Below are 22,314 nucleotides of genomic sequence, written 5' to 3'. Positions count from 1 at the left end.
ATAGATGCATCACAGCCAGGATACCACAGGATGAGAGAGGGTGCACGGTGAGTGAGCACCGACGAGAAAAAAAGTGAGACCGGAGTGAAAGTAAGATGAAAGGAGAGTGAACTAAGTGCAACAGGGAATCCACAGGCGGATTGTGAGCTGGGGAGAGAGGGTTCGCAGCGAGTGTGGAATGAGGACAGGTAGCAGGAGAGAGGAAGGGAGAGCAGCTTGTGACAGAAGTGTATAGACAGCACTGATGTGAGAGGAGCGTAGAAATGGAGAATGAGGAGTAAGAGGAGACATTTTGTGAGAGCAAATGCGAAAGTTTGGTTCCGCCGGAAGCTGTGAGTGGAGTGGCTGCTGCGCAGACTCACCATTGGCGCTGGAGAGTTAGAGGCGCTCCCTGGACAAGGCTAGGCCGCGGGCCTCCATGCTACCAGCAAGGCTAACAAGGCTGAGGCAGGCATCAGGCAGCTCCGGGCGTGCAAGGTCGGACTGGGCTCTGGCGATGTCCACCGTCTCCGTGGCAACCACGCACTATCCTGTAAAGAAGACGCGATTCTGGTTACATCACCCTTTCCAGGAGCAGCTCTTGAACCAATACTTGGAAATCACACGCCCGCCTTTTATGAAGAAACAAAACAAATCATTGAAGCTTCGGATAGGATGACAGCGACTGGAGAACAGAGACAGTATCTTCGGAAAAAGGGGACCAATCACACACAGAATATACACACTGGAAGGGAGAGGCAGAGTGAGAGAAGATGGGGGAAGCAGGGACACAGGCGAGAAGACACAAAAGGGAAGACAGGAGTGAAGCAACGAATAGCAGAGAGAGCTAAATGAGTCGGGCTAATCTCTGTTAAATCAGATTTTCCGTCAGTCACACAACGTCAGACAGGCTATGGCCCTTCGGAGACATCAACATGTCAGGAAACCTGTCGATTACCCTATAGCCCAGTCTGTCTTCAGCAACAAGAAGGAAACAGCGTGGGAAGTGGAAGGTTAGATAACAGAAACAGATCATACTTTTTATAATGTCCTCAGTTAATATCCATGCTACTCCTGTTGTTTTCTCTTTGTATATTATGCTGCCATTATTTGGTTATCCTAATAAACTTTTCTTTGAGCTAAAAAGATAACAGAAACAGAGGGATAACAAATAACAAGATGTTGTAGTTAATGGGCTGGGCCTTTGATAAAAAAACATATGCATACACTCAGGATTTTTGGAGCCCCAGGTGGAAAGGGAATGTTTGAGGCCCCTCTAAGTTGCATACAAAGAGACACACTCAGGGTTGTTTTCAACACAAAAGAAGACCCTGCTCCTGAAGCTGCTTTGTGCAGAGTCCTCCTGGGCTGCAGCTCCCTATCTCAGCCACCTACAAGCACCTCTTTTACAGTTCATGCAGGGCTAAAGGTGTCAGCGTTGCTTTTCATCAGAGAAAGCTAAACTGCGGGATAATGGGTGTGCTGTGGTGCTTCTGCATGGGCAGCGAGTCAGGAAGCCTGATGCACGGACAAACTTGCTTAATGTGTCTCCTTGCTACTAGGATTGTAGGAAATAGGAACCTCCCCCCTCTGCCAGTTCTCCCCATGCTATATCATTGCTTAGAAGCCCAGGGGAGGTGACCCCCTCCAGTGGGCCCAATTGCAATGCAAGGCCTTTCTCTTAATTGGATCTGCGGGGGCACAAGAGGATCATTGTGCTGTTGCCTGCCTGTGTCGCAGTCCCATTTTGGTGGGCTGAGTGTGCGGCCCTGGGCAGCTGTACATTGCCCATGCCTAGCACTGGCCCTGGATGCTAGAGTCTGGAGCCATGTGAGTAGAAGGTAAGTCATTTATTCCATAATAGGTCGCTAGGTTACAGCAACAACAGGTAGGTTCTGTCAGGGCGACACCCTCCCTCCAACTGCCCCTATCTCCCGGCTTTTAATTCAGACCACACACCAACCTTCCATTAAACATTCACTATCAGCACTCCAGACACCAGCTCAGACATACAGGCAACGTGGTGTCACAGGGATCCTGCTCTTACACAGAGACTTGGAACCTCAGTGAATTAGGGTGTGCCAAAACTCACCTTAGTATCCAAAATCCCCTACCCGACTAGCAATGAGTGTCTCATTGGTTCTTACACACCCCCAATGATTTAGACAACCCAGAACATGGACGTAGAACACCTCAGGTAACGTGGAACACATGAACACTCTTTCGTTATACTAACATACCAATCCAGAAAGAGGAGTAAATGAGGACACGTGCAAGTTTGAAATGTTTATTTCTAATGCAATGTTCTCAAGCGCAGTATCTTAGCTAATACAAGCAAACATATTATAAGGAACAAAGTTAGCAGCATAGTTACTATTCCATAAAATACAAAGGGGTGAAAGCATGTTAAAATGCTAAAGGGAAAAGGTCTAAACAGAACCTCAGTTTACCCTCCCTTGCTAGTATATTATATTGTATCTACAGAAGGTCTCTTTGGGTTTAGAAGGGCGGGCCTATACCTTTGATCTTAGCAGAAATGAATCACATCATCTCCTGCACCAACTCTCTGCATGCAAATATATTCATCAAGTGTCTATCATGCTCTGTGCAGTGCATTATTAATCACGCCTAAAACCCAAAGTTGGCCACAGCTGAATATGTATTATGTCTAGCCAGTGCAAAGTTGGCCACAGCTGAATATGTATTATGTCTAGCCAGTGCGCTGATCAAACTGAACAACAAGCGCTGTGTTGAAATAACCTTGAAGGCCTTGGCACTCACTGTACAGACATAGCTTACCAAGCAAAGCTGATATTATAAGCAAACATATTATTCTTGTGTGAAGCAAAATATTCTACTAGGCAAAAAGCTTTAATAACAAAATGTGCCGTGTGCAGAGGCTGCAGAAAAGGAAAATGGTGTTTAAACTTTTAATAATCTCATGCTAACATAACACAGTGCGAAGTCAAACCCAAACCACATGACACCCTCCCTGTGATCCGAGCATGGATAGGACAAGCAAAAAAAGGGGCAAAATTAGGAATGCAGAGTTCAAGATTGATAGTCTGAACACAAGTCTCCAATTTGAAACCTCAAAAGTAGAGGCAAAATAAACATTATTGTGAAAAGAAAAAACTAGCCTTGGGACATTGTTAAAGTCAATAGGTGAGGGCGCAATTTTTTTTCTTCAAAAAACAAATCTAAATATCCATTGAAAAGTGTCGATCAAGGATGCGAGACCGCAAAAACATGTCATCCTAATAATGAATATGCAAAATATGCAGCAACAGCCTCCAACAGGAAGTCACTGTTATTATCCGAAAATAATTCGGCAATCCAATTTAACAAAGGGAAAGAACATATATGCTCTTCAATTACCGGAGCCTCTAGCACCATCAGAGGACAATTCGGCGGGTTTTCGAGGAAGCTGCGAGCCAAGAAATCTTGCGCCGCTGCAAACACATTCCAACGACCCAGTATTCCATGCATCGCTTCAAGGGCCATAATCCCTCCATCAGAACAAAGCAATTCATGAGCAACTAAGGGACTCATACGTTGATTATAATCCGCATCGGGAGACAACGTATTGCAAAGACACAAATCCAGGGCCCATTCGAAGTCGCAACTCAGGCAATGAAAGACAGGCTGGACGCATGTAAAGTAGGAAAATCGAAACGATAATCCATAAACTGCACTCAATGTAGCAAGAGGCAGCACTCCATAGTACTCAAGGATCCGGGCGCGAAGCAGCACTAGCCAAGACAGCTCGTCTTGTAACACAGGATGTGCATCCATTTTGAAATAAACAAAACAGCAACAGCACGCCAGCAGCAAGAGCTAGTAGTAAGGGAAATCGACCGAACAGACTTGAAAAAATCGAATGGAAGAAAGCTGGAAAGACTCAGAAAACCGTTTGGAAAGAAGTCACCAAGCCACTGCTTACTACTTTAAAAAGTGAGCCAGCCCCGTTGTGGAGGACGCATTGAAGATTGTGTGAATTAATTCACCAAAATGTAAGGGCAAATAAGTATTTAATAAGGCATGCACCTCTGTGCGGGTGTTAGCCACGTGAAGGACAAATGTTTCACGAGCAGATGTGAGGGCAACTTCTTTTTGGGACAATAGAGCTCTTATTCGACTCATCTTATTAAACTCAGCCTTCAAGGTCGAAATCTTAGGCCAGATGGAAACATCAAGCTTCCCACGCGGGGATGGATACATTACATTCTTGCAGCAAACCACACGCTCACTGACGGTACCAACATAAGCAATTCCTTTTACTAACCCACAGCAATCTTCATTGTTTAAAAGTAAATAACTCCCATTTGCCAGTAATGTGAATGTGGGAACGATAGCAGGCACGGGGTACCTTTCAAAATACAGGTTAAATTTGGCCCGTTTTGATTACAGGAGCCGTGTAATTGGATATTTCTACACATTAATGAATGATCCGGTGTCTCAGTGTATTCTTCACCATTCAAATAAACTTCCTTGCCCTCCCTAAGGCATCTATATGCAAAAGGAAGCGACCAAGCTTCATGGAGATAAGAACTTCCAAGAGGCTTGTATCTACCAATGGCAAAGTACTTCACACAGCCCTTGAACTCGAACAAGGGGAATGGGAGAGTTATTAAGCCGTGAATAAGCCACGTTGCAGTATTAGCCTCTGCCACAGAAAACTGTAAAAGTTCCAACCTCTCAATGTGTAACATAGAAAAAGAAGCATCTTTCATTGACAGTAGGCGCTGCTTGTCAGTCAAATTAAACGGGGCAAACAACAATGATGTATTCATGTAATGCCATGGCACTCTTCCGGCCTTAAAGGTCTGTAATGTCCATGCAAACTGCATATTAGAACGCAACTGATTTTGACCATGGTACAAAACAGACACTTCATCTTGCACAATATCCACAACAGACGAAACAATATTATCTAAAGTGTAAATGCGGAAAGAGAGCGTGTTTATTCTGTTATCTACAACTGCAAGCAATTTTTCTAAATTAGCTTCATCTATAGCTCCAAGGCGGGTAGCCGCCTCAATCTGGGATGTTTTCCAGAATTCATTATAAACAGCACATATCCATCTTTTAGATCTACCTTTAGCCGGGCCTTTTATAAAATCATTCAGTTCAACATCATCAGTCAATTTAGATAAATGTAGTTTAACTGACGCCAAGGTGGAATGCCTGAGCTAATTCTGACATAATTTGCCCACAGAATAGGTAGTCACAGAATGGCCACTCTCAAAACGGGGATCCACCCTGACCCGTGTAAAGCCATGAGTTAAACCCAGAAAACTATGCTGGTATGAGTCAGCACTTTTGTGCCAGAGCAACCAGCCTTCTGGATCCAAACTGGATATGTTATAGGAGGAATTCAACAATAGAGTTTGTAACTCTCTCATGGAAAACTTAGTAGTATTACTTCAACCGGAATATTCCTCTAAGTCAGGAAAAGAAGGAGCATTTAATCTTTTAGGAGTAGCCAATCCAAAGCATGTTGTCTGTGAAATTGTAGAATTCAAAAACAACATATGGTTCGGGATCGAAGGACATGAGACTGCCGGTGACAAACTAAGAAGAATCGGCCACTGTAAATTATACCCAGTGGGAACACTGTCCAGCTCCTATACAAGGCAGTTCTGCTTCTTTTTTGAAGAGGTTCACTTACTTTACAGATTGTAATCAGTCAAATCCCAATGCATTTTATTTTAAAATGACTGAAAAGTTCACCTCCAAAGTTAGACTTACCGATACTAAATTATTGTATTCGAAGTCCTTTCTAGACCAGTTAGCTGTTGGGGGTTACGAGTTGTGGAAGGATACCATAGACCTGAAATCAGTTTGGGGTTCTAAAAACTGACCAGTGCAAGGCACTGAGGCTTTGCACTGTGCAGGCCTCATCCCGAACCATATGTTGTTTTTGAATTCTACACTTGAATACTTCAATGGGAATCCCTTTGGATATTTACTTCCTTTCTCAGTTGCAGCAACAGCTGCCAAGATATCATCAATCTTACTTTTGGAACGTGACTGCTGCAACCAAATATGTCAATACTGCTGATTTTGCTGCCTCATCGGCAAGCGAATTGCCAACAGCGTGGACTCCTACGCGCTGATGACCGAGAGTATGAATCACAAACACAAGGGGCAACTGCTCTTTAAGCTCAGCCACTCAGACCCAGATCATTTTATGTTTTATTGTGCTACCCTTGGAATCACAAAAATCATTCTGAATCCAAAAGAACAGGGTTTCATTGTAAGACTGGACACAGTAGTAAGAATCACTCACAATAAGAGTTGTCACACTAGGATCAGCGTACTCCAATGCAAGCATCAGAGCACGAAGCTCTGACAATTGTGCGGTGCAGTCCCCAAGAGTCTGCGTGTGCACGACTCTGGACTTGAACTCATCATTCACAATGGCACCTACCACAATAGCGTAAGCAGAAATTAATGCGTGTTTAGACCCATGCGCAACTTGCGCTGAACTATCAGTGTATATGATGCAATGGCAATACTCCAAAGGCCGCATAGCCAAAGGCGCAGAATAAACTAACTCATACTGCAAAATCTCCTGCGACTGTAAGGAGGCATCAAAAACAAACGTGACATCCGGAGACGCAAATGATGCTGCCCATTGTATCCACTGTGGGTGCAAAGCTTCATAATTAGGTACACTGGCTTTTGTCACTGCCTCTAATGCAGGAAACGGGATAACAACCAATATGCGTTTTCCCTGCGACAGCGCACGTTCCTTAAGAATCGCCATTTGCACTGCTGTCAAAACTTTTTCCACAGAGGAAAACCGCATTTCAACTGAAGTGTACAAGTGTGACTTGTAAGCAATAGGTACTGTGTCTCCTTCGTTAAAAGTAAGGTACGTGAAACCCACCACCCCAGGGATGATTCTTATCACCAGCTTGGTGTGGTAGTCACGAGTCAGTAAGAATTTAGATTCTAGAAGATCAGCCTGCAAAGATTGCAAAATAGCTGAATGTTCTGGCAGCCAGCAAGATTTGGTAACAGTTGGTTGTATCAAAGCATACAAAGGCTTGATACGGTGGGCATATTTGGGAATATATGTACGCCCGAAATTCAAAAATCCCAGCAAGGACTGTAATTTTTTCAGAGTTGTAGGAGCGCGCAGCTGTGCGCATTTCTCCAAGAAGTGAGGAGCCAATCCTCTACCTTCATTTTTGAGCTGTAGCCCAGGAACAACACTGTGTACTCTGCAATGTGAGACTTCGCAAAGTTGAATTTGTAACCAAAGTTCGCAAAGTTACAAATTATGCGATCAACGGGACGCAGATGCGCCCAAAGCTCATCGTCTGTGAGATAAATGTCATCCACATACGAACACGCATCAGTATCAATCCTCTCTAAAAGAGAGACAGTACGGGCAGCAAACACGCCTGGACTATTTTGTAGCCCATAGGCAAACGTTTATACTGGTGTTGTTTGCCGCCACAGGTAAAACGGGTCCACTGAGAACTCAGTCCATCCAAATTGTGAGCAAAAAAAACCTTTGGATATGTCAAGTGTGGTTTTAAAACGCTTACGTACAAGACATCCACAAGAGCAGAGCCGTGGGTATTCTGTACTGCACAGGTACGGCAATGCATGTTTAAATGCCGGTAATCCAATACCAAACGGTACGAGCCGTCAGGCTTGGTCACAGTAAAAAGAGGGTTATTCATCGGTGACACAAGAGTTTCAATCACACCTTGATATTCCAATTGTTCAAGGATTTCCGCGACGGAAGCCTTAGCTTCAAGCCGGACGGGATATTGAGGTTGAGGCTGTGGCATAGACCGCAAAGGTATCTCGGGGTGTGGGGAAAATTTATCCCACCCACATTGTGTACGGTACAAAGCCAGCGCAAGAGCCTTAGCCCACTCTTCTGCAAAATTCAGCGCATGCTCTTTCGAGACAGTGTGCGAGAAACTAGGGAGGATTACCTCCTCCCCTCTCGGAGATGCGAGCACAAAAGGTGGGGGCCAGTCAGCCTCTGCTAACAAAATGTCATAGGTAGTCGTAAGATTTTTCCCAAAATACCCCCTTTGATGGTACACTGTATGTCACCTTCAATTAAAAGGACAATGTTAAAAAGTCTATCAGGGGGAGCTACTCTAGTATCTGCTGTCTCCACAACAACATATTGGTCAGTCGCTGTCACCTTCAGTAGCACACGCAGGGCCTCTCGCACAATGGTAATCTCCACCGCGCAGTCCAGCAAGGTCAGAGCCCTTGTCTGATTCCGAAGCTGCATTCTCACTATCTGTGGCATATCTCGCTGTTAAAGCGGCAACTTTCTTTTTCTGAAACTGGGGTCTTTTCGGTGTTGAACCGTCCTGCTTGCCTTTTACTGTCTTTCGGGCGGGGCTGGTCGCGTCCTTGCTGGCCCCCCCAACCTCTGCCGCCTCCTCCACCACCGGTCGATTGAGCCGATGAGTCCTGAAAACAACGAGGAGAGCGTTGTTCAAAAACCTGAAAACGATCAGGTGATTTTATCGTTGCGCGATCGCGCAAGTCATAAACAGGTTCTGTAGACGCAGGCACTGGAGATGCAGGACGAGACTCCTGTTTCTGCTGTTGTTATTTACCTTGTTATTTGTGTTTTTTCGGCAAATTTTGCTTTTTAGCCTTGGGCTGTCCATCAGGCTCTGACTTCTGCCCTTGGGGTTGCTTTTTCTCTTTAGTGGAAAATGGCTTGACTCCCAAACTATTGCGGCCTACGGTCTTATAAGCCGCCACAATAATTCTCGGTAACTGTCGGGGTTTGTTGGCATCGGGTACAGCCTGAAAAGCATTAGACACCTGAAAGCTCACAGCATCTCCCTTGACACGAGATCGGAAACTACGTCAAAACTGCCGCATAGGCGCATACCCAATTCAACCGCTGCCTCAGGTCCGTGCTCATCTTGAACACGCTTCACGACCGTCGGAAGGACAGTCATTGACGGTGTGCCGAAGCACCTCGTATACACTGCCGCAAAGATCTTACCCCATGACTCACAGTCACCGGCTTCTGGGATCAAGTCTTTAGGCAAGCTAATTGTCAGAATCCTGTGTTTTTCACCAGGAGTCGTGTTAGGAAATACTGCTTCCAGCTGGTCAAACTTCTCGGCAAGCCAGAAAGGAAAATCATCCTTATTCTGGGGACGATTGCCTATCACAGCGTTGACCATCACAGGACTAAGCTTCATTCCGCCCTGCCCGGCTGGAAGTGCCGCAACACCTGGGGCCACGCCCGGGAGATTGCGGGTAATGTATTGTACCAACGACCGAATTACGCAAATTGCAAGTACATGTAGCCGTCTTATATCAGCAAGGGAACACACCCCGTGTTGAGAATAAGGTGTAAAACTAGCCAAAACAGGCCATGTAGTGCCTGGAATGGACAAAGGACCTAACCTCGGTGTTGTCAAAGAGTGGGGTTAGACGCCATTAAACCAAACTTGGTGCTGCCAGGCGTTAATCGGAACTTCCTGTGTCCTATATGGAGCACAGTCCTGCGGCACAGCAGTGGGAGTGTACGTGTCGAACACATTAGTATTTGCGTTCACAGCCGGGAAGGCCACCCACGAATAAATAATTTCGTATGGGTATGCCACTTCTGCACTTACTACTATGATCACAGCCATGCCATCCACGGGGACATTATAATTCTGCAAGTGACTGCGCACCGAATGCGACTATGTTGCGGAATGTCCACCACGGCCATAGCGACACAGAAAGAAAGAGATACAATGAAAACTACGTAGCACAACTGGGTAGTAATTCAAAGAAACCGTTTTGAAAGATTCAAGCTTGAAAAGACCTATGTAAGTATAGGTAGGTTTGACTGACACCACTGTTTTCCGGAAACAATAGTGAAGGGAGTTAAGGATTGATACAAGTACTACTCAAGTGTCATGTAATAAGAACACCAACGATTGGGCGCCATGTCATAGGGATCCTGCTCTTACACAGAACTGTGCATAGCGACTTGGAACCTTAGTGAATTAGGGTGTGCCAAAACTCACCTTAGTATCCAAAATCCCCTACCAGACTAGCAATCAGTGTCTCATTGGTTCTTACACCCCCCCAATGATTTAGACAACCCAGAACATGGACTTAGAACACCTCAGGTAACGTGGAACGCATGAACACTCTTTCGTTACACTATCATACCAACCCAGAACGAGGAGTAAATGAGGACACGTGCAAGTTTGAAATGTTTATTTCTAATGCAATGTTCTCAAGCGCAGTATCTTAGCTAATACAAGCAAACATATTATAAGGAACAAAGTTAGCAGCATAGTTACTATTCCATAAAATACAAAGGGTGAAAGCATGTTAAAATGCTAAAGGGAAAAGGTCTAATCAGAACCTCAGTTTACCCTCCCTTGCTAGTATATTATAATATATCAACAGAAGGTCTCTTTGGGTTTAGAAGGGTGGGCCCATACCTTTGATCTTAGCGGAAATGGATCACATCATCTCCTGCACCAACTCTCTGCATGCGAATATATTCATCAAGTGTCTATCATGCTCTGTGCAGTGCATTATTAATCTCGCCAAAAACCCAAAGTTGGCCACAGCTGAATATGTATTATGTCTAGCTAGTGCGCTGATCAAACTGAACAACAAGCGCTGTGTTGAAATAACCTTGAAGGCCTCGGCACTCACTGTATAGACATAGCTTACCAAGCAAGGCTGATATTATAAGCAAACATATTATTCTCGTGTGAAGCAATATATTCTACTAGGCGAAAAGCTTTAATAACAAATTTTGCCGTGTGCAGAGGCTGCAGAAAAAGAAAATGGCGTTTAAACTTTTAATAAGCTCATGCTAACATAACACAGTGCGAAGGCAAACCCAAACCACATGACAGCGGACACAAAGGATCCTACGCACCTCTCTATATTACAGACAACAAAACAACGAACAACCATTTTCTGGCTTGTAAAGTAACTTCTATTTCAACCACCAACATGCCTAGCGTACACAGTCTCCCAACAACAACCTATTAAGCTCTACTATACCCATGAAAATACACAAAGATAACAAGGAGCAGTCACAGAAAATCTTCAACGTGAGGCTCCCCACACCTCCTGTCAAACAAAGAATCACAACAGCAACTACGGTCCAAGACATGCAAGTCCTGCAACCACCTCAGACATGAGGCTCTACTTTCAGTACACTACCAATGACACCATACAAGATTTAAAGATGTATGACATGCAGTCATGGGCGCTCAGTCAAGTGACAGCCAGGGCCCCGAAACCAAAGGTTTCCTTCGACCAAGGGTTTCCCTGTCATCCCTAAGTATATAAATTCAAAGCACAAACAAAAACAGAAAGTTTAATTATAAATCACCTGAACTCAAACTTCCTTGAGCAGATTCCTCACAAACAACACTAATACAGAGTCATCAAACATCCACATCACACTCCTAAACTAGACAGCAAAACAATCTTGCACTCCTTCCATCTTCCACAAGCAGCACACACCTGCCCACAATACATTACACTGTAGAACAAACAAAAGGGCTGCCACATATTCAGCCACATTACCTGGCAAAAGCAACTTGACCAACTTCCAGGCCGATAAAAACCCTTTATCTGCACCCAAAACCATGCCCTCTGGGAAACTGCTTCAGAAGAAGTGAGGCTGTCTTCCAAACACAAAAATGACTGTCTACAGTAGACACACACTGAAGAATTATTTGCACAACGCAAGAATCAAAGACCGAAGCAGTCCAGCAATACTCCTATTGATATCATACCACATCATCAGCCACAATACCGTAGTGCTACCTCAAGTATTCTCATTTAAATACAACACTGACTGATTCCATCATCCACAAACCGAATAAAACACACCACCAAACAAGCATAATCATATCCTGCCTGTATGAGACACCTGTCAATTCTTCCCATCTGTACAGAATGATTCCTCAGGTGAAGCTTGTGGCTACCATCTACAAAACTCAAGAAAAACATGTGGCTATCACCCATAATTCCATGAGGCACTACACTTCCCAACAACGTTTCTTCACACAGAAATACTTTTGCTATATCTTGCAACATGGTTTTCTAGTATCCCACTTTGCACTTGTGGAGTATTCCCCCATGCAAATTCTCAAAACAGAGTACTAATTTAGCACACTTCGGGGTACTCCTCCATGCAAATTCTCATTATGAGGCACTAATCTTCCCCAACTTAGTACACTAAAATAATGAGTGCCGGTACCCGAAGCTCTTCTCAGAATCCCAATGCTGGCACAATAAAACGTTGGGCCGTGGTATACCAAGGCTGCGTAGTCTGAAAACACCTGATGCCTCTTTATTTCACTACCAGACACTCCCTGCCCATTTATCTCACTCTTTTCGGTCCCTGCTTTCCTCTCTTAGTAATGGTTTTTCTGTCTTTCTCTCCCTCCGTCTTTAGGATTTGTGTTTTTCTCCCTCTCTTGCTCTAAGTTGCTGCCTAATGTGGAAAAATAAGTACTGGCCCCCAAAAGTGAGTGCCGGTGGCCCCTGGCTAGGTCTGGTTTCAAGACACTGGCGAGTCTCTCTCAGAAGCAAGTTGTGCTGCTGTGCCCCCATACATCACAGATTCCTGCGCTGAAAGACTCGCACCGGAGAGGAAAGTCCCCATTTACCTACAGCTGCACATTGTCACATGGCCTTTGTCCATCACCTTGACCACAGCTCTAGCAAGAGCCTTGTGAGCTCCACTAGTCACTTCGCACTGGGCGCCACAAAATATGCAAATTACACACAGGACCCTCCAAAGGTAGGGATTAGCCTGCACCACAGTGATCTTAAGGAACAGAGCTGGTATGATTTCTCAATTATGTCACAGTCAACATTGAATATATTGTTGCATTTAGTTCCGTGGACCATTTTGGAGTAATGCTTACTGTAAAGTAGATTTCGTACATCTTCTCACTGTCTCCACAGTACTGTCTCAATAGCGCTGTCCTTATTGCACTGTATTCATAGCGCTGTCCTTAGGTTTACGATTATTCACTTGGACATATGACCTCAATTTATATCTAACCTCGGCTGGCTCTTTCTCCTTACCAGCCCTGGCCTACCGTCCATAGAGCGCTCCTCCTCCTTAGTTGCTTCGGCGGACATGAGTTGCGGGTGGATTAGAAGGTGGGAAGTCCTATATGAAGTTGAAGTTGAAAAGTTTTATAAAGCGCTCTAACACCATACGGTTTCTTGGCGCTATGAAATGACAGCACTGAGGGGCAACAGGAGGGTTACTGAGATGGAAATGCTTGGGAGAAAAGATGAGTTTTTAGGGCTTTACGAAAGTCCATATAGGTGGGGGTGGACCTGATGGAAAAGGGAAGGGCATTCCAGAAATGGGGGGCAAGGGTGGAAAACCTCATGCCTCCAAATGTTTTCCTCCGAAAGCGAGGAACGCTCAGGAGGGACTGAGTGGAGGAGCGAAGGCATCTGCTAGGAACGTAAGCACTGATCTTCGAGTTGATGAATACTGGAGCAGTGCCAGGCAAGGCCATGAAGATCAGGCAACCCATCTTGAATAGAGATCGCTCCAGGATGGGCAGCCAATGAAGAGTTTTTAACAAAGGGGTAACTCGATGGGACTTAGGAAGCCTATAGATAAGACGTGCTGCTTGGTTCTGAATTAATTGTAGGTGCCGCAGTTCGTAAGCCGGAGTACCTACATACAGGCCATTGCCGTAATCCAGGCAGGATAAAATCATAGCCAGGAGGATGAGTTTAAGGGCTTCAACAGAAACAAACTAGAGATTTTACGTATGATTCTGAGAGACAGAAAACAAGATGAAACAACAGTGCTGATCTGGGGACGCATAGTGAGATCTTGACTGATTTTGATGCCCAAAGTTTTAACGGAGACGGAGGGTTGGGGAGGGGAACCAAGGGCAGGAGGCCAGAAGGCAGAGGTCCAGGGGATAGAAGAGCCACCGGTAAGGACCAACTCCGTCTTATCAGGATTAAGTTTTAAATGATTATGATTCATCCAGTCATAGATGAACGACAGTGTAGTTTGGAACTTAAAGATAGAATCAGGGGAAGAAGAGAGGTTGAAGATAAGCTGAAGGTCATCGGCATAATTAAATACTGTGACCTTCATTTTTTGCAGGGCGACTATAAGGGGATAGATGTAAAGATTGAAAAGAAGGGCAGAAAGAGAAGAGCCCTAGGGGACCCCGCAAGAGACAAACAGGAGGGAGAAGAAAAACCCTCCAGCTGACCGGCCTGGGTGCAGTCTTGCAAGAAAGAGGTGAGCCTCCAAGGTCACTAGGTAATCTACCTTCCCATAACAGGCTTCTTCCCTGCCAAAATAGTACCCAATTTTCACCAGTCTTGCTGCATTTTCACACAAATCCTTAACAGCTTGTCACCAACATGTTATAGTTAGACAACAGGGTTCTCATACAAGAGTCTGGAGCTATTAGAGTGGGCAGAAAGTTCTTTATTGCATGTTAGGCCCTTAGGCTACATGAACAGAAGGTAGATCCCGTCAGGGCTCCATCCTCCCTCCATCTGTCCCACTCTCCTAGCTTCTACTGCAAACTACACACCAACACTCTATTGTATAGTTTAACCTTAGCATTCAGGCACCTGCTCAGGCATACAGGCAAGGGGAATACAGAGGATACTACATAATAACATAACATGCATAATGACAGATGAGGGGAGGCAGAGAAAGTGTGACAACGGTTGAAGGCAGAGAACTAGTGTCCAGTTTAGTTCCTTTTTGTTAGAGAACTTTTTTCTTTGTCACAATCAAAACATGCATGACAACATTGAACAAAGAAGCATGTCTGGGAATGGCTATCACTCTAGCAATCACTCATTGTGGAGAAGGCCATTTAGAGCCCTGGAGCATTGCGCTCTATAGCTTCCTGTGAATCGAGGGGGAGAGGAAGGTGTGCTGTAGAGTTACTGCTCTTTAGGCCTATATCAGCGCCAAGATACTCTTTGGAGTGGTAGTAGCGCTATAAAAGTGTACCTTACATTAGATTACATTACATTACATTACATATCAGAGGCGAAGCTAGACTTTATGGTTCTTGGACCTCTCTGTGAGTGAGGTGGCATGAATGTTTCTGCATTCCCCATCAACTGTAAAACCTGGAAGTCTTCCAGTTTCCCCCAATATGCAGGTTGCCATGCAGAACCAACCTGCACCAGTGCAAGTTCATCAGAAACGGTGGGAGCTTCCAAAGTTTCTTCTACTCACTAACCCATTACCGAGAGAACCATTAGCCATCTCATTCATCATAGGTAAGATCTTTTGTCTTGATAGGGCTCACGATGCTCCTGAGACTGCTGAAATGTTGTTTTTATCAAAGGCACATTATCTAGATGGTCACTGTCTTTTCAAACTGGTGCGCTGAATTTATTTCACATTGGGCCTTGCTCATGCGTCAAGTTTTCCTCTAGAAGTCTTGCTTCATTTGTGGTTACTAGCCCACCCTTCAGTTCTGTCTCCTTCACTAAAAGCCCCACTTGTGCACCAAGAGGCATAAATTATCTGAGAATGAGTGCATCTCAGAGTAAGACTGACCATACTGGATTTGGCAATGACTAAATACTTAGGGCCTGATTTAAAGTTTGGCGGACGGAGTAGTGTCCATCGGGATGGCAGAGGACATTACCTCCACCATCCCGAGGCTAATCTGTCTGCCAAATTTAGAGACGATCCCAGCCCTTCGGTCATCTCTGTACATTGAAAGGACCCACCATCACAGCGGTTCCTTTCAGTATACTAAAAGTTTGGAGTTCAACCGCCGTTGGTTTTGGCGGACGTACACAAAACTATTAACAGGTTTTTTTTTTGTTTTTCAAAAACAAGCTCCTAAAAGTGTAGTGAAGAAAACAGTGCATGTTTATAGTACATGATTTCTGTTGTTTATCTACTTGGGGCCCTTGAGAGATACACATACCATTGTAAGGCCCCTTTGATGGTCTGAGGTTCAAAGTGAGGTACCTTTATCCGACACAACTGCAACACTAGGACGAGGACCGATGTGCAACTTCCTGTTGTGGCATTTACAGTCACTACCTTCCTCTTCCACCTACATTAATCTATACTTCACCAAAATGGCCACGCTGAGTAAACAGGAGGTCCTCTTTCACAACCTCTTTAAAGCAAGGGGCTACTGTGAGCCACGATGACTGTCCCCTCTCCAAACAATGGTATTAAATAGCATATTACACTTTGCGTGTCTGCATCTATGGTTTATGCCACAACTTTTTTTCATTCCTATTCGTTTTAAGAAGAGGTATTTAACCAAAATCACAATGCAATGGTTTACATTTCTGCAGCAACATAAAATCACCATGAAGAGATATCCTGCCTATTAGGAGAGTAGTTTCCCTTTGTAAAGTAATTGTTACATCCAATCAGTATAGGGGTAAAGAGTGGTTTTCTCATGTCACTTTTTCTGTACTGTGGAAATATACTCGAATTTGACCTTCTTACTGTAGTCTAATAAGTTATCTTGACACACCCTCTAAGAGCAGTCAAACCCCTTTTTGGGGTCCTTCATATACTTACCAAACAGGGCACACATATTGGGGTCTATGTCAGGGATGGCCGCTACCTTGCTCCCCCCAGGCTGGCAAATGGGGACTCTCTTACCCACAGAGATTGTGGCGGGGTCGGCGCAGAGGGCTGTGTGTCTGTTGGATAACACAACTGTGCCCTATCCTCAGAGAGACGATGTTTCCTCCTGATCAAGATAGACCCTATATTGGGGGAGTTGTCTACACCAAAGACAGGGGCAGTTGCACGAGGCAGTTTGTTTGGAGAGCCCCTTGTAAAAGAGCTTGGGTAATTAGTGGCTACGTTTTCAGCGCTAGACAAAGTGCAGACATCCGTAAAAAATATTTTCCCAGGGAAAGTTTTGGCTGGGACGGAAGAGTCAATGGTCGCTCCTCCGGCCGCTCCTTCAGCTGCTCCTTCCAAGAAGGCCCCAACAGATGGTATCCACAAAAGATGGAATGACGACTGACAGGGAACCTTCTCCCTAACTGGGGGGCCAGAAAGGACAAAGCCAATCGCGCCGCCCGAGGAGTGGCTGATGCACCTCGAGGATTCAACGGTAAGCAGTACCCTTTCTTTCCCTCAAAGATTGGGGAGAGGCTGTTCGCTCACAGGTGGTTAGAACTTACATCGGACCCTTGGGCTCTAGAGACAGTTCAGAGCTACCACATAGAGTACTGCGGAACTCCAGTTCAGGTGGCAAAGCTACGTCCCTTGTTTTTTTTGGGGCAGGACACTGGCTGGTCGACACTGAGGTGCAGGAACTCCTCAGGATATCAGCAATTTGGAGGTCCGTATTACAACCTTGTGGTTTCCTCAGCCACCTCTTCTTAGAGTAGAAGGGCTTTCGTTCAGTGATAAACCTAAGATGCTTTAACAAGTGGCTGGGCATTCACCTCCTGAGGGATCTCTTGCTGCAGGATGATTGGTTGGTGCACCTGGACCTCAAAAACGCATACCTCACAGTCCCTATATTTCCCCCGCATTGCTATTTTCTGTAATTCGAATGGAGAAGCAAGATCTTCAAGTTCCAAACTCTCCCCTTTAGCACCATGGTGCTTCATAAAGCTTCTCAAACCTGTGGTGGAGACTCTAAGGATGGAAGGTATCAGATTGATCATATACCTGGACGACATCCCCCTGATGGACCAATCACGTACTCAACTATTATCGCATTTGAGCACAACTATAGCGCTCCTCCAAGATTTGGGATTTGGCATCAGAGGCCAGAAATCAGAATAGACTTCAGCGCAGGTCAAGACCTTACTGGGATTCCTCATAGATTCCAGGTCAGCCACGCTGGGCCTCCCGGAGTCAACGATCCTCAAGATCAAGACAGAATTGATCAAGGTCGTGAGGAGGGACAGGATCTCCCTCCCGAAATTGGCCAGGATAGTTGGTTTATTGTCATTTTCCTTTCAAGCCATCTTCCTTGGCCCCCTGGATTACAGGGCATTATAGAGATTGAAGACAACTCATCTCCAGAGGGGCCTCACCTACTCGGCACTTATTACTCTGATGGCGAAGGCCAGGACGGAGTTACAATGGTGGATGGACCACATGGAGGTGTGGAACAGACAGGCAGTCTTCGGATCTCTCCCCGGCTTGATCATAGAGTGGGATGCCAGCTGGCAGGGCTGTGATGCCAGATGTGGTGCGATTTCCGTGGGGGTAGATGGGTGAAGGAGGAGATGAATTTACACATCAACTGCCTAGAACTTCTTGCGGGCTCGTTTGTGATTCGATTCCTGACACGGGACAAAGTCTCATGCTGCATACTTCCGAGGATGGACAGTACGTCTGCAGTCCAATATATCAACAGAATGGGGGGTACCCCCTCAAGGGCGTTAGCAGTGTTGGCCAAGGACTTTTGGCACTACAGCCTTCATTGCCAGATTACAGTGATGGCAGAGTACCTTCCGGGGTCTCAGAACACAGTGGCGGACTGGAACTCTTGGACTGGCAGCTGAAGCCAGCTGTCTTTCAGACCCTAATGGAGCTTTGAGGTCTATGCAGCATGAATTTGTTTGTCTCCAGGTTAAACGCCCAACAGTGTATCAGATAGAAACCGGATCCGTGTGCCTCGGCGGTGGACGCTTTCCTGCAGGACTGGACATCAGATCAAGCCTATGCGCTCCCACGGTTTCTTCTGATTCCCAGAGTAAAATCCAATGTCACAGGGCTTCTTTGGTTCTTGTAACACCGATCTGGAAGTCTCAGGTGTGGGATCCCACCCTGTTAGAGTTCCCGTGGTTCGCGCCAGTGCAACTTCCATCATTCCTAGAGATCCTCCAGGATCCCAGCGGTTATACACTTCCACTGGTCATGCAGAGTAACCTCAACCTCATTGTTTGGAGGATTTCAGGCGACGCTGGGAAGACAGCAGACTTTCGGACGAAGCTTAGAGACTCATCCAGCAGGCATTGGCCCCAGGGACAGTCAAACGATATAGATCGACCTGGAGAAGGTGCGCTTGTTGGTTTGTGGAGAGACACCTGGATCCCGTGGGGACGCACATTACACACATCTTGAATTTTCGTGTAAAGCTGTCTAACTTGGGGCTCAATATTGTACAGTTAATTTTTTCAGATCAGCAATTTCAGCTGGACATCAACCCAACAATAACATCCCAGTGGGGGAATATCTGTGGGTTTGTAAACTGCTTAAAGGCATCAGAATGTCACTGCCCCCGGAACCTATATACACTGAGTTATAGAATGTCAAAAGGGTTTTAATTCTTCTCTCAGATTGGCAGAATAATTATTACCCTTCTTTGGCGGAAATTTCAGCAAAATTGGCCATGTTGCTTTGTCTTATCTCTTGTAAGAGAGTTTCTGATGTCAGAGGGGCGTTACCATCACTATATCCCGAAGGACCAAACCTAATACCAGGTCAGTAACCTATCCAGCTTTTATGTACTAACCTTTGTTTAGTCAGATGACTTAAAGCATACGAGAACATGGCAGCAGACAGCAGGCCGCCAGGAGAGAGACAGCTGTTATTTGCCAGTGAAATAACGGTTCATCGCGGTTTCATCTCCTTTATTTGCCCGGTGGGTAATGTGGATTATGGCAGTGGCGAGGACTGATACTCACCTTTTTGGGGCTCACTCAACCAGGGTGGGCCATGGCATCCATGGCCGTTCAGGTAGGCGGCAGATTGGAGGGCATTAGGAATGCAGCGGATTGGTCTCAGAATCCACAGTCAAAAGGTTTTATTTCAAACCTATTCACAACACTGCATCTCTGGTGGTAAGTAAGCTTTGAACATGTATAATCCTCTCTTTCGGTCCTGACATAGTAGGAGAAAATTCCGAGCTGACATAAAGGAACATTTAAATTCTTTTAAGGACGCAGGGGCGAGGATTATCCCACCCTTTGCTTATTTACTATATGATTTCCTTCACTTTGATATAGGTAACAGGAATTATCTCATAACTTTGTTTATGATTCCAAGTAAAATTGCATCTGTAAGTAACAGAAAGTATCACATTACTTTGTGTTTATGATTTATTGTTGTTTATGATATCATGTACAATTGCATCTGTGAGTAATAGGAGGTATAGCATATATGTGTTAATGATTTATTGTATTATTGCACCTGTAAATATCCACACTGTATTTTCTCTTGTTTCTAAGAAATGTGTCCTATGATTGAGATATTATCTGATGTCTTAGGTCATGGAATGTGAGGATTGTGGCATTGCTACAGAATGTACAATTGTAATTGGTTTGTGAATTGTTCATGTGAATGGGCCTTATTCTAGTGTTGTCTCGGAACAGATTTAATGTAGTATATTTTATACGTAGGCTCTTACTCCAAGGCGGACTGAAGCTACTTAAACATTAACTTTCTCTAGTGAAGAAGAGGAAGGACTACAGGCGACATGGATATATATAGACATGTGGACTGTGTTCCGAGTGGTTACTGGGTGTCATGTACATTTCCTCCCTTTGGTTCATGGGATATGTAGTGTTTGCATTTTTTTGTTTAATCTTTGAACCTGCTGTACAATAAAGAGTGAAGAAAGAATTGCATAATCCTCTGCATCCTTGATAGAATTTATACTTTCCTTTGCGTCAGCTAGGACATTTCTCAGTCTGACATTCTCAGTAAACAATGTACTTCCATCAGGAGTGGACTCTCACTTGATATCCCTTTGTTCTAAGGCAGCCTCCCAGAGTGTTCTAATGAACAACTCGAGCTCTAAAAAAGTCTTACTTATGACAAACGTGTGACACACCTGAAGCCATCTTGATTGAATCAAACTGGTAAAATGTAAAACATTTCCTTTAGCGCTGTAGGAAGCAAAAGTAGGACACATTTTTAATGAGTTCTCAAATATTGGTCTCTTCTATTTCATTAAAACATTCTGACAAGCAGACTGAAACATGCACTTTCAAAATCAGTAGCAGACTTCCAGTTAACTCCCTGGTGATCAGTGTTCTAATGAGCAACTAGAGTGCTTACCATCTGAATTTATGCCAAAAGTGTGCCACTCCGGAATGCCTTACTGATGAAAGTGAAGAGGAAAACTGAAACCATTTTCTACTTTGGATACTGCAGTAAATGATGAAATTAGAGGGCGTTGTAGCAAAAAAGTTTCCATAGATGGCCACCAGGGACAAAAGAAACCTTATGTAGCACAAATAGCACCCACATGTGGCCCAAGTATAGCCCAATGACAGAAATGTGCAAAACACGAAATTTCTTTTGCAGTTTTATATAGCACGGACTTGACTTGAAGGTACTGGAGTGCTTTATATAAGTATCAGTTACATTACATAAGGACACATTCAGTTTGGTTTTAGGCATGAGGAGATTAGGTGATTTGTCAAGAGTGACAGGATGTTGAGTCAACTTCGAAACTCACATCTGGTTCCCCAGAAGCAAAGTTGGCAGCTCTGCCCATAAAGCCACATCTTCTCCCTTAAGTGCACCAAATAATCAAATGATCACCAAGAATAAAAAAGACACAAATATAGCAAATAATTTAAAAGCGCTTTGTCGCTATTATAGAAATCAGAAAATGTGTCCTCATTTTAGGTCTTTTAGAGCAGTAATCATAATTTCTATGGGAAAAGACCCCTCATTTTTTACATTTCTGAAAGAAATGTTTTAGGTATTGATTACATCAAGTGACTTCAGGCGTGCCACACTTATAAATGTAGAATGTTAGCAATATAGTTGTTCATTAGAGCACTGTGGAGTGGCAGAGATCAGGGGCATGAATTCGGACAATTGATGCAGGGAGGAGGGGGCAGCAAGTTGTCTATGCTAGGCAGGTGGGAGGGGCAGTGGCAGCACAACGGGCTATGGAGAGCAGGGGCAACAAACCAGGCAGGACAGGCAAGAGAGGCTGTTTCAAATAAAACAGGCCATAGAGGGAAGAAATGAGAGGTAGTGGCAGTACAGCCATACATGCCAACAGACCCGATTCAGGTAGGAGACTCCTGGTGTTTCATGCCCAAAAGGGCTTTATTTTATCTGTCTCCCGCCTAAAATCTCCTCTTTTTCAATGCAAGTCAATGGGGAAAATTATTTCCTCAGATTTGTTTCTTCAAAATCTCCCTCTTAAAAAGCTACAAATGTTGGCATGTATTTTACTTTGGACCACAGAGAGCAGGAGAAATGAAGTATGCATGTGGACTTGATCAATAAAATTCAGGAGGGAGTTGGGCAGGGTACCAAACGAGCCTGGGGTTGCAGCAACACTATACACCACACATGGCAAGCAGGAAGGCAGTGCAGCACAACGGGCCATGGAAAGCAATAAGGAGGGGACAGGG

At 44.7% G+C, this 22,314-nt stretch overlaps 1 protein-coding gene across 4 annotated transcripts in view; it reads right to left on the bottom strand.

Moving 5' to 3' along the window:
• Positions 1-22,314, bottom strand: part of PARP6 (poly(ADP-ribose) polymerase family member 6) — a 332,536-nt gene that overhangs the window by 259,023 nt on the left and 51,199 nt on the right. For all 4 annotated transcript variants that reach the window (XM_086959240.1, XM_086959241.1, XM_086959238.1 and 1 more), the window contains exon 2: positions 363-530. In XM_086959240.1, the coding sequence (XP_086815366.1) occupies positions 363-365 (3 nt within the window). In that variant the 5' untranslated portion in view covers positions 366-530. The remainder of the gene's footprint in view (positions 1-362; positions 531-22,314) is intronic.

Source organism: Lissotriton vulgaris, chromosome 2_2 (genome assembly GCF_964263255.1).
Source record: "Lissotriton vulgaris chromosome 2_2, aLisVul1.2, whole genome shotgun sequence".
In the NCBI taxonomy this organism is placed as follows: Eukaryota; Metazoa; Chordata; class Amphibia; order Caudata; family Salamandridae; genus Lissotriton; species Lissotriton vulgaris.
This window is presented reverse-complemented; position numbering and strand designations above follow the sequence as displayed.